This window comes from Portunus trituberculatus, chromosome 19 (genome assembly GCF_017591435.1).
Source record: "Portunus trituberculatus isolate SZX2019 chromosome 19, ASM1759143v1, whole genome shotgun sequence".
Lineage (NCBI taxonomy): Eukaryota > Metazoa > Arthropoda > Malacostraca > Decapoda > Portunidae > Portunus > Portunus trituberculatus.
Genome location: NC_059273.1, coordinates 16553090 through 16564457, shown reverse-complemented (window position 1 = coordinate 16564457; position 11368 = coordinate 16553090). Strand labels below are relative to the sequence as shown.

The 11368-nt window shown below is 39.8% G+C and overlaps 1 protein-coding gene across 1 annotated transcript in view; it reads left to right on the top strand.

Annotated features, from left to right (window-relative positions):
* The window catches only part of LOC123506337 (RPA-interacting protein B-like), a 17743-nt gene continuing 6375 nt past the window's right edge, over positions 1–11368 (top strand). The window contains exons 1-5 of the mRNA XM_045258319.1: positions 1–37; positions 281–519; positions 5986–6161; positions 6267–6340; positions 6671–6768. Coding sequence (XP_045114254.1) covers positions 16–37; positions 281–519; positions 5986–6161; positions 6267–6340; positions 6671–6768 — 609 coding nt within the window. The 5' untranslated portion in view covers positions 1–15. The remainder of the gene's footprint in view (positions 38–280; positions 520–5985; positions 6162–6266; positions 6341–6670; positions 6769–11368) is intronic.

Genomic DNA, 11368 nt, shown 5'->3' with positions numbered 1-11368 from the left:
CTGAATCCAAGCTCAATGAGTCATGGGAATAACTTAGGTAGATTCTTAAGAATACTATAAGTGAAGATAGAAACCGTCGTATTTCTGAGGGTAGTTCAGTACATAATGGTGATATAAGATCAAATAATTTTGTGTAAAACATTTCTAGCTTCACTGATCATGTATAAGTACCGTATTTAGCCAGAAAAGTTACAGGAAGCAAAGAGGTCTTTTTAGGTTTGATTGTATTGTATTAGGAGTGGAGTGTTTTGTTTTGTCCTGTTGTGCCTCCATAACACAGGTAGTGGGGCGGCCACACGGCTGGCGGGAAGAGGCAGTCAGCTGACGGCCCAGGAAGTGGTAGATGCCTCACAAAAACTTGGTGTCCTAACACCCGGAACACGGTGGGCGCGAGGCAGCGGCGAGCACTTAGGCATAGACAGGATGCAGAGAGGCACGCCGGAGCGGAGGCTGCACCACAGGAAGCTGTATAAGAATGCACGTGGCAGAACTCCCCCCTGGAAGGATGTTTATCGCAAGGTAAGTGGCAGGAGTGACAGGTGTGTTTGAGAGAGGTGAGCACCCCGTGACAAGCGCCCCAGGACGTGTGTTCCAAGGGCAGCTGGTTCAGCTGTGTGTACTTGAACCCTACGAAGGTCAGTGGTTTACGTAATACGTTGTAGGAGGGGAGGAACAGACCTGGTCTTGTTCATTGGCCCAGTGTGTGTGTTGGGTGTTGTTTTGTGTAGCCAACGCACCAGTATGCTCCACTCCTATTTAAAGAAACATTAGTCACGACAATAAAGATACTTTCACTTGAATCTGGTAATTATTAAGTTTCATCCAATATTTCTATTCGTCTTTGTCTCTGACAGTTAAGTAATGGAGGGATCTGATAATCATTTTACCACGCATCCACTCTTTACTTTATGATTTGATGTAAATGTGTGCTGCTTATACCACTCAATTCCGTCCACTATTTATTTCTGTCAGTATATATTTGTGGGCTGACGTGCCAGTAGTTGTTGGACAGGCAATGTTACTTTGTTGAACAAACCTAGCATGCAATCTAGGTGTGGCAGCCAACCAGGACAATCAATAGGTAAAATAAATTTTACTAAACTCTTAGTTCAAGGCTTTGTAATAAATATGTTAGTTGTGACCAAGTCTGCTTTAGGGTGAGATTTGATATTTTCTCTATTGGTTTACGGTCGATTTGCCCTGAAGACTTTTCGCCCACATATATAAGGATCAATTTATCCACATATAGAAATCAGTTTTCCCACATACAAGAGACAATTCACCTACATGCAAGTTCATTCTCCACAAAGTTTATTGACCAAAATGAACCATAGCTACATATACAGAAATACTTGAAAATATACTTAACACCATTTATTTGATATGATTTCTAAAAGCTATGTATATATTAAAATGAAAACAAAGAATATAAAACACATAAACTACAAATAACATCAATCTCTATAAGATATCTAGGATTACAATGTATGAAATGAACAAAACAAAGCATAGAAATATCTAGAACAATAGTGTATCAATGAAAAAGAACATTCATGTACTAAAACCACAGAACACATTAAGATAAATGAGACTAAAAACAATCACATAAAACAACTTATTTATTTATGAGACCAGTGGAAAATGATAAGAACAAATAGAAAAAAGCCTTGGAAGTTGTAGGTGGTAATTGATAATGCTGTCTATATAGCAGAGAAATAGTCAGATTGTTCAAAGCACCGTATTCTGAAGCACTTTTGCAGCACATCTCCACTACTTTCATAAGGCTACAGTAAAATTACTGGTTTGAAGGTGTTTTCCGGCTTTTCAACATTATCAACAGGAAAAACACTAGGGAACATGACTAATAAACTATGTCATCTTTGAAAATAGCCTAGTTCTTGTAAGGGAACAAAGAGTTTCTGAATTCTGACCTAAGACTTTTTTATTTGTGTTTTGGAGAGAGAGAGAGAGAGATGAAGAACCAAACGTGTGACTCCACAGTGTGGGCAAAATGACTCCATAATGTGGCGAAATGGCATGTGGGCAAAATGACCGGATACCTTTTTTTTTTTTTTGCAAGTCTCTTCAAAATAGTCCATATTTTGTTTGATATTGTGCTGACTTACCTCTCACTGGTTGGAAACAGTATCACACTCATGAATGTATAGGAAACTTTTCTGTGGCTGGCATTTTTTGCAAAATTCTCAAATATTAAAGATAAAAAAAAAATAATCTTGTTCTTTATCATAAAGTAAGTAAGAATGTGAATGTGAGATATACAAAGAAATGTAAAGCAGAGAGAGAGAGAGAGAGAGAGAGAGAGAGAGAGATGAGATCGAGGGTTAGGCTGCTGTTAACTTACCTGGTTGGCTCCCTTGCTAATGGAAGTGTAGCACAAAATTTGGAAAAAAAGGAAGTCGGTAGAACTGTGGGGGAGCCCAGAGCTGCTGGTGTGCTAAACCAAGGTATGAATGAGTTGCAATAAGTGATGACTGGATAGTACACCTTATACAGCATTTGGATAAATACAAAATATAATTATTCATTATACTCAAACAACCGGTTTCCCTAAAGCACCATGTAGCAACTGTTTAAGAAAGACTAGTGAGCCTGTTTGGGTGACTTGAGCAGATAGGGAATTCCAGAGAAGGATGCATCTCTGAGAGAAAAATCTTTGTCTTGATTCCAAGTTGTGGTGCGTTGGGAAAAGTTTGTAGGAATGTCCACTGATGGGGCAAGGACAAACAGCATCTCAGACTGGATAGTTGATTGTCTCTGGAGGATTTTCCAATACTTGATATGGTCTGCACGCAGAAGTCTTCCCATCACAGAGTAGAGGTTTAATTGAGTTAGTCTGTCAGAATAACTCCTGTCATGAAGGCCTTGAATGTATTTGGTCCACTTTCTCTGTACAAATTCCATCTATTTGTTGTCACCTGTATACACAATGAACCCCAGACATGAAGAAAATTCTAAAAGGAATCTGGTATGGGATTTGTAAAGAGTAACCATGAATAATGGAGAGCAACATACAGAGGCCTTCAGCAAATTATTAGCTAGAGGTCCAGCCTGAGAAACAATATGAATAGCCATGTTGAAATTTTAGTGAGGCGTCAACTGTTATTCCTAGGTCGGAGAAGTTGTCTACAAAACTAATTGGTGCATTATTTAGGTAATAACTAAAGTATGGACCCACAAGGTTCCAATCAAATGATCCTTTCTGAATTCTTAACACTGCACATTTGTTTGCATTTATTTTCAGTCCTCAGGATTCAGCAGTTGACACTATCTCATCAATATCTCTCTAGTCTTTTGTAAGACCTCTGAGGGCCTCATTTACAGTGGAGTGATTTATTTGGATGCACAGTTTCAGGTCATTGGCAAAGAGTTTGAAATTGCAGGACACATCAGAGGTGACATGATTCATATACAGAAGGATGACGAGGTCGCTGTGCGACTGATACAGGATAACCTAGATGGGCCCTGGTGGCCCTTTGTTATCCTATTATTTATGTTATATGTTATATGTTATGTTAAGGAACAACAATGGGCCTAAAACTGAGCTCTGGGGCACACCACTAGCTATTGCATGTGAGTCACTATACATTCCAGCAGCGCTTACTTTAAAATGTCTGTTGCTTAGGAGAGACCGTATCAAGTCTAGGAGAGGATATATGGTGTGATGAAGGGCAGTGTCGATGAAGAGGGAGCCAGAGACGTGACCAAGGCAGAGCAGTGGGGGCAGTGAAGGTGAGGTGAAGGTGATGACAAAGGTGAGGCAGTTGTTGTAATGAAGGCTGGGCAATGACGGCGGCAAAGGGGAGATGATGACAGCAACAAAGGTGACATGATGGCAGCAGGAGGCCAAGATGAGGCAGTGGTGGTGAATAGATGCTGGTGAGGGATAGCAATGAGGAGACTTGAGTAACACCAGCTGACACCACTATTATGTGTTGGATGCCCTACGATAACACCACTTTACGTACTGGTGAGATACGTCATCATATAGGATGGGGATATGAAATGAATGAGTCACATTTGATGTCGGCCAGATGCTGCACAGCGTGCACCTTTACTGATTCATATGAAAAATCTTTGGTTTGTGATTACTGATTGGCTGTGGTCAAACAGATTAACAATTATTGAGAGTGAAATGAGTGTTTTGTGGCATAAGATGCATGCATGAACATATTGTCTTACTGTCAGACATGCCTGTGTGGCTGAATCCAGTGTCATATCAACTACAAAACACAATGGATGTCTCTCTGTGCATAATGGGACCAAACAAAATGAATTATTAGCACAACATATCCTTACTTTTGTCATGCTGTTTTTCTTCCTCAAGAAATGGCAGAGGGGTACTTATAACATAGGTATATAGGATCTATAGTCAAACCACGCTCTGGAGTCACTTTGGGTGGGGTCGGAAAAGGGGACTTCCCAGCTACAGCGTTGCCAAATCTCTCCCAGTACTAGAGCAATTAAAAAGGATTAGAGATCACCTGACCCTTTTAAGCCTACACCACCCCACCACCTCTCTCTCTCTCTCTCTCTCTCTCTCTCTCTCTCTCTCTCTCTCTCTCTCTCTCTCTCTCTCTCTCTCTCTCTGCATAATTTTGTAGAAAAGGGTAAAGAAAACTCCCCCAAAAAACTTTCTGAATAATATAACATACCTATTCTGCTTTCGACTTATTTTCCACACCACCACTGAGGTAGAAGTCAAGGTTCTAAGAAGTAGTTATATTCGTTGTATATAAGTTCCTTCTCTCGGCTGTGTATTGGTCCACCACGATTCGTGACGCTTCCTTCCATCTTGCTGGGTGGGTGGCCAGGTGATAAATGAATGACCCTGACCCACCTTAATCCCCGACCCCTGACCTGCCTGCCTTCCCAGACCTACCTGACAACCCAGCAAAATAGCATTGCCACGTGTCGTGCTATTTATGTATGTATACTAATTGTTATTATCTATATTACAATACTACAGTGCATTCATAACACTACAAATCCTTATTGAATCTAAAAAAGTATTTAATGGGAAATAAAACATAAGAATAATTAGTAAATAGGTGACGAATGACACAAAGTGATGTGTGTTGGGGCTGATTTGGCATAGTGGCGAGTCGGGGATTTACCGCAGCGTCCACACCCAAAGTGACTCCAGAGCGTTGTTTGACTATAGGGTTGACACATTTGCTGGCTCTGCCCCTTTTGGATCCCCAGAGCTGCACCAATTGTCCTATGTCAGTCTGTTAGTCATGTGATTGTGAGACACATTTGATTTAACCTTGTCAGAAAAGCAAGCTCTCCTCAGACACTTGTAAACAGCAATATCTTCTGTCTGTTAGTTTTTTTTGGCTATGAAAGTCCAAGTAATTGCTTTTCTTTAGCCTTGCTACATTAACAATGTTTGCTATTTTGAAGCTAAGTCTATCCTTAAATTACAATGTGAGATTACATACCATATTCCTAATTGCCTTATTATGAGGACTATTTTTAAAGGCCACAGTTAATAAGTTAGATTTTACCTTCATCTTGTGTCCTGAGAGACTTACAGTCTGGCATCATGTATGAGACTTGGAAAATCTGGAAGTGAACCTAAACTGTGCTGCTAATTACTGAGAAAGCAAAGTTTCAATGTCAGGAAAGCAAATATATATTACCTAACATTAACTGTCTGGCTTGATACTTCCTGAACTACCGTTGAGTCACACTCACTGCTCTCTGACCACATAATTTCTCAAGAATAACAAATGATTGATATCCGAACTAGGGGAATGCAAGCCTGAAAGGTATTCAAGTGTATTGTTGCAGCATTTGGGTTTCTCCTAATGTGAGGCATTGTGTTATGATCACCTGATATGGTATCTTTTAATTGAGTTTGATAGGTAAGGTTGTTTGACCCAATGTTTTGCCATGATCACCATCCTTATGGGATTTTGTTTAGGAACTATGTATTTGTTCTACCATTGACAATATCAACAGCGCTGTATGGAACGGCTGCGGTCCAGCAGATCACAGCTGGTGGATCACTTTCGTTCAGCTGGAGATGCCATCAACAATAACAATAACATCAACTTGCCGGCAGCCAGGAGGGTGCAGGATGCGATGGAGGTGGAGTGGGTCGCCATGAGTCCAGGCACTGGTTTTCCCCTCTCATGGTAAGGGAAGGAAGAAAGAGGGAGGAACTTGTCAAACATTATCAAGTGAAATGTAATAGTAATTGTTTACCCGCAGTGCCTGTCTAAGATTAACCTCTTTTTCAGTCAGGAAGATTCCCAAGATGATGAGGCATTAATGGCTCTTATGGAAGAGATTCATCAAGAACTCATATCAGAGGGTATGATTATTCTAGTTATTTATTGATAATAATCTTATAACAAGAATGTTTCATGTACTTTTGACCTGTTCTGCCTAAATTTGATCTCAGTTTAGATTTTTCTGTAATGACGGGTTGGATTTGATTAAAATAGCTTTGTAATTGTGTAGATCAGTAAGCAGAGCTTCTGTGATTGGTGAACATGTATTTCCAAAAAACTAATTGTTAAGGAATGACATTGATCTTAATCTTATGATGTTAAATGTTTTCAATGCATTGATTTTATACATATTCTCTTTGTAATTATACTAATTCAGTGTATAATAATATTGAACTAATGCTTATTTACAGAGGAAAAAACAATCATGGATGTTCTCAATTTTGATACAGCTGCTCTGGCCAACCAAGTTGCCCTTCAGGCAGAGGAGGTAATCTGCCCTGTGTGTCAGGTGAGAGGAATAGATCTGTTTGTAGATATAAGCTTTCTGAATTGTGTCACATTGATGTGTTCATTTATTATGTTGATGTCTTTGTGTGAAGGAGAATTGCCAAGACAAAGCAGTCACACACACACACACACACACACACACACACACACACACACACACACACACACACACACACACACACACACACACACACACACGGCCCGGTAGCTCAGTGGTTAGAGCGCTGGCTTCACAAGCCAGATGACCGGGGTTCGATTCCCCGGCCGGGTGGAGATATTTGGGTGTGTCTCCTTTCACGTGTAGCCCCTGTTCACCTAGCAGTGAGTAGGTACGGATGTAAATCGAGGAGTTGTGACCTTGTTGTCCCGGTGTGTGGTGTGTGCCTGTTCTCAGACCTATCCCAAGATCGGAAATAATGAGCTCTGAGCTCGTTCCGTAGGGTAACGCCTGGCTGTCTCGTCAGAGACTGCAGCAGATCAAACAAACAGTGAATTACACACACACACACACACACACACACACACACACACACACACACACACACACACACACACACACACACACACACACACACACACACACACACACACACACACATAGTAAGAAACTAAGGAAGGGACGATGTCTGAGAGATGTTAAAAAATTTAGTTTCCCGCAAAGATGTGTTGAGACTTGGAACAGTTTGAGTGAGGAAGTGGTGTCAGCAAAGAGTGTACATAGTTTTAAAGAAAAATTGGATAAGTGTAGATATGGAGACGGGACCACACGAGCATAAAGCCCAGGCCCTGTAAAACTACAACTAGGCAAATACAACTAGGTAAATACACACACACACACACACACACACACACACACACACACACACACACACACACACACACGGCCCGGTAGCTCAGTGGTTAGAGCACTGGCTTCACAAGCCAGAGGACCGGGGTTCGATTCCCCGGCCGGGTGGAGATATTTGGGTGTGTCTCCTTTCACGTGTAGCCCCTGTTCACCTAGCAGTGAGTAGGTACGGGATGTAAATCGAGGAGTTGTGACCTTGTTGTCCCGGTGTGTGGTGTGTGCCTGGTCTCAGACCTATCCGAAGATCGGAAATAATGAGCTCTGAGTTCGTTCCGTAGGGTAACGTCTGGCTGTCTCGTCAGGGACTGCAGCAGATCAAACAGTGAATTACACACAAGGACGGTAGTTAAAGATATGAAGTCAAAGTGGAGAGCAGTAGAAAGCGGAGTGCCACAGGGGTCAGTGTTGGCACCAATACTTTTCCTCATTTATATTAACGACATGCCAGAAGGAGTGAACAGCTACATAAATCTGTTTGCGGACAATACGAAACTGTGCAGAGTTATAAAGCAAAAAGAGGATTGTGAAATACTGCAAGAAGTTCTAAATAAGATCTGAGAATGGAGTAAGAAGTGGGAAATGGAATTCAATGTGAACAAAAGCCATGTCATGGAAATGGGAAAGAGTGAAAGACGACCTGTGGGAATCTATAAGATGGGAGATGGAGTAGAACTGGAGAAAATCAAAAAGGAAAAAGGCTTAGGAGTGACGATGGAAGAAAACAATCAACCAGTAAGCCATATTGATAGAATTTTTAGAGAAACATATAATTTGCTAAGGAATAGTGGAGTAGCATTTCACTACATGGACAAAGAAATGATGAAAAAATTGATAAGTACTATAATAAGACCCAGATTGGAATAGGCAGGAGTAGTGTGGACCCCTCATAAAAAGAAACACTTAAGGAAATTGGAGAGGCTACAAATAATAGCTACAAGAATGGTTCCAGAATTTGAAGGGATGACATATGAGGAGAGACTAAAGGCTATGGATCTACCAACCCTGGAACAAAGAAGGGAGAGAGGAGACCTGATACAAGTTTATAAATTGATCACCAGAATGGACCAAGTGGATAATAAGAAACTGATCCTGAGAGAAGAATATGACATCCGAAGCACAAAATCGCATAGTAAAAAGCTGAGAAAAGGAAGATGTCTGAGAGATATTAAAAAATATAGTTTCCTGCAGAGATGTATTGAGACGTGGAGCAGTTTAGATGAAGAAGTAGTGTCTGCAACGAGTGTGCACACTTTTAAAGTAAGATTGGATAAGTGTAGATATGGAGACGGGGCCACACGAGCATAAAGCCCAGGCCCTGTAAAACTACAACTAGGTAAATACACACACACACAGTATAGTAATAAATAAAGAGTGACTTATACTAACATAGATGGTTTGTTATCAAGTATATTGGAAGTAAGGGATTATTTGAAAGAGAAAAAGCCAGATGTAATGTGTATCGTTGAAACAAAACTGAAAAAAAGAGATTCATGTCAACTTTAAAGAGGAAGGATATAATACCTGGAGGAGGGACAGGAAAGATAAATGAGGAGGAGGAGTGCTAATAATGGTTCATGATAACATATGTGTGGAGGGTGTGCAATATGGAGAGGATAAAGTGGAAGTATTGGGAGTAACAATCAGAACAGAAGATTTGAAGAAAAGAAAAATTATAGTCACTTATGTTCCACCAAAGACTAATACATGGGGATCAGAAGAGTATAAAGATATGCAAAGAGAGGCAATAAAGTGCCTGGATAACATGATAAGAAGAGATAAAAGAATACTCTTAGTTGGAGACCTTAACTGTAAAAAAATAAACTGGAGAGAGATGGAAGTAATGGAAAATGCTGGGCAGTGGAGTGAAAAAGTGTTACAGCTAACTATAGTTAATACAATGGACCAGTGGGTAGAGGAGTCCACAAGGTACAGGGGGGAAGAAGAACCATCGTTGCTTGACTTAGTCTTCACAAAGAAACCAGAGTCCCCTCCAATCATACAATACCTTAGTCCAATGGGGAAAAGTGATCATGTGATAGTAGAGATACAAAAATGCAGGAGGAAGACTAGATAAGTTACAGAGAGGACTATAAAGGAGAGAGATTAGATTATGCAAGAGCGGATTTTGAAAAATTAAGGAGTTATTTTGCTGATATTGAGTGGAGTAATATTATGTGCAGGAAGACTGTACAAGAGAAATATGATATATTCTTACAAAAATACTGTGAAGGAGTAAAAAAGTTTGTTCCTGTTTATAGAGTTCAGAAAAAAATACATGTATGGTACAATGCTAGATGCTTACAAGCAAAAAAGGCAAAGGATAAAGCGTGGAAGAAACTTTTAAAGCAGGAAAATGACTATAATAGTCGGCAGTACAAATATACTAGAAATGAATATATTAGAGTAAGGAGAGAAGAAGAAAGAAAGTTTGAGAAAGATGTAGTGGATAAAAGCAAGGATGAACCCAAACTTTTCTACAAGTTTATAAATGGCAAAACAAAGAATAAGAAAACAATTGAAAAAATAATTAAAGAAGGAAAGACTTACCAAACAGAGAAAGAAATGTGTAAAATATTGAATGAAAGCTTCAAAATGGTATTCACTGAAGATGATTTCACAGAACCTAATAGGACATTGGATTGCCAAGGATTACAGGAGATTGCAGTGCACAAAGAGGATATTGGAAGATTACTGGACAGGTTGGAAGTCAGAAAAGCAATGGGGCCAGATGGTGTATCAGGCTGGGTGTTAAAAGAATGTAAAGAGCAAGTACTGGAGCCAATTTGGGAAATAATTAAAAGTTTAATAATGAAGGGAAAGTTCCACAAGAGTGGAAGAGAGCCAATGTAATACCTATATTTAAAGGAGGAAAGGCAACTGAACCACTAAACTACAGACCAGTGTCACTTACAAGTGTCGTAGGGAAGTTATGTGAAATAATTATCAAAGAAAAGTGGGTTAAATTTCTAGAAGAGGAACAAGTCATATCGAACAGACAATTTGGATTCAGGACTGGGAGGGCGGCCATGTGTATCAAATTTAATAAGCTTCTACTCCAGAGTTATTGCAGGACTTGAAAGCAGAGATGGATGGGTAGACACAGACATTAAAAAGGCATTTGATAAAGTCCCTCACAGAACACTTCTTTGGAAACTAGAGATCATAGGAGGACTGCGTGGAACCTTGCTCGAATGGACAAGAGATTATTTGAAGGATAGGGAAATGAGAACTGTGATCAGAGATACATACTCATCTTGGAGTAAAGTAGCTAGCGAAGTGCCACAAGGGTCAGTGTTAGCCCCCATTATGTTTCATGTTTATGTAAACGACATTCACATTGGAATAAACAGCTATATGAATTTATTCGTTGATGATACAAAGTTGCTAAAAGTTATCAAAACCAGAGAGGACTGTCTACTGTTACAGGAAGATTTAAACAAGATCAATGAATGGAACAAGAAGTGGAAATTGGAGTTTAATGCCAAGAAATGTCACATAATGGAACTAGGAAAGAGTAAGAGAAGACCAGTATGGAACTATTTAATGGGACAAGAGCAAATAATGAAGACAAAAGAGGAAAAAGATTTTGGACTGATCATACAAGAAAATCTGAGCCCTGACAAACACATAAACAAGATATTTGGACTATCATATAAGATGTTGACTGATATAAGAGTGGCATTTCATTACATGGATAAAGATATGATTAAAAAAATTATCACAAGCATGATATGCCCAAGGCTGGAATATGCAG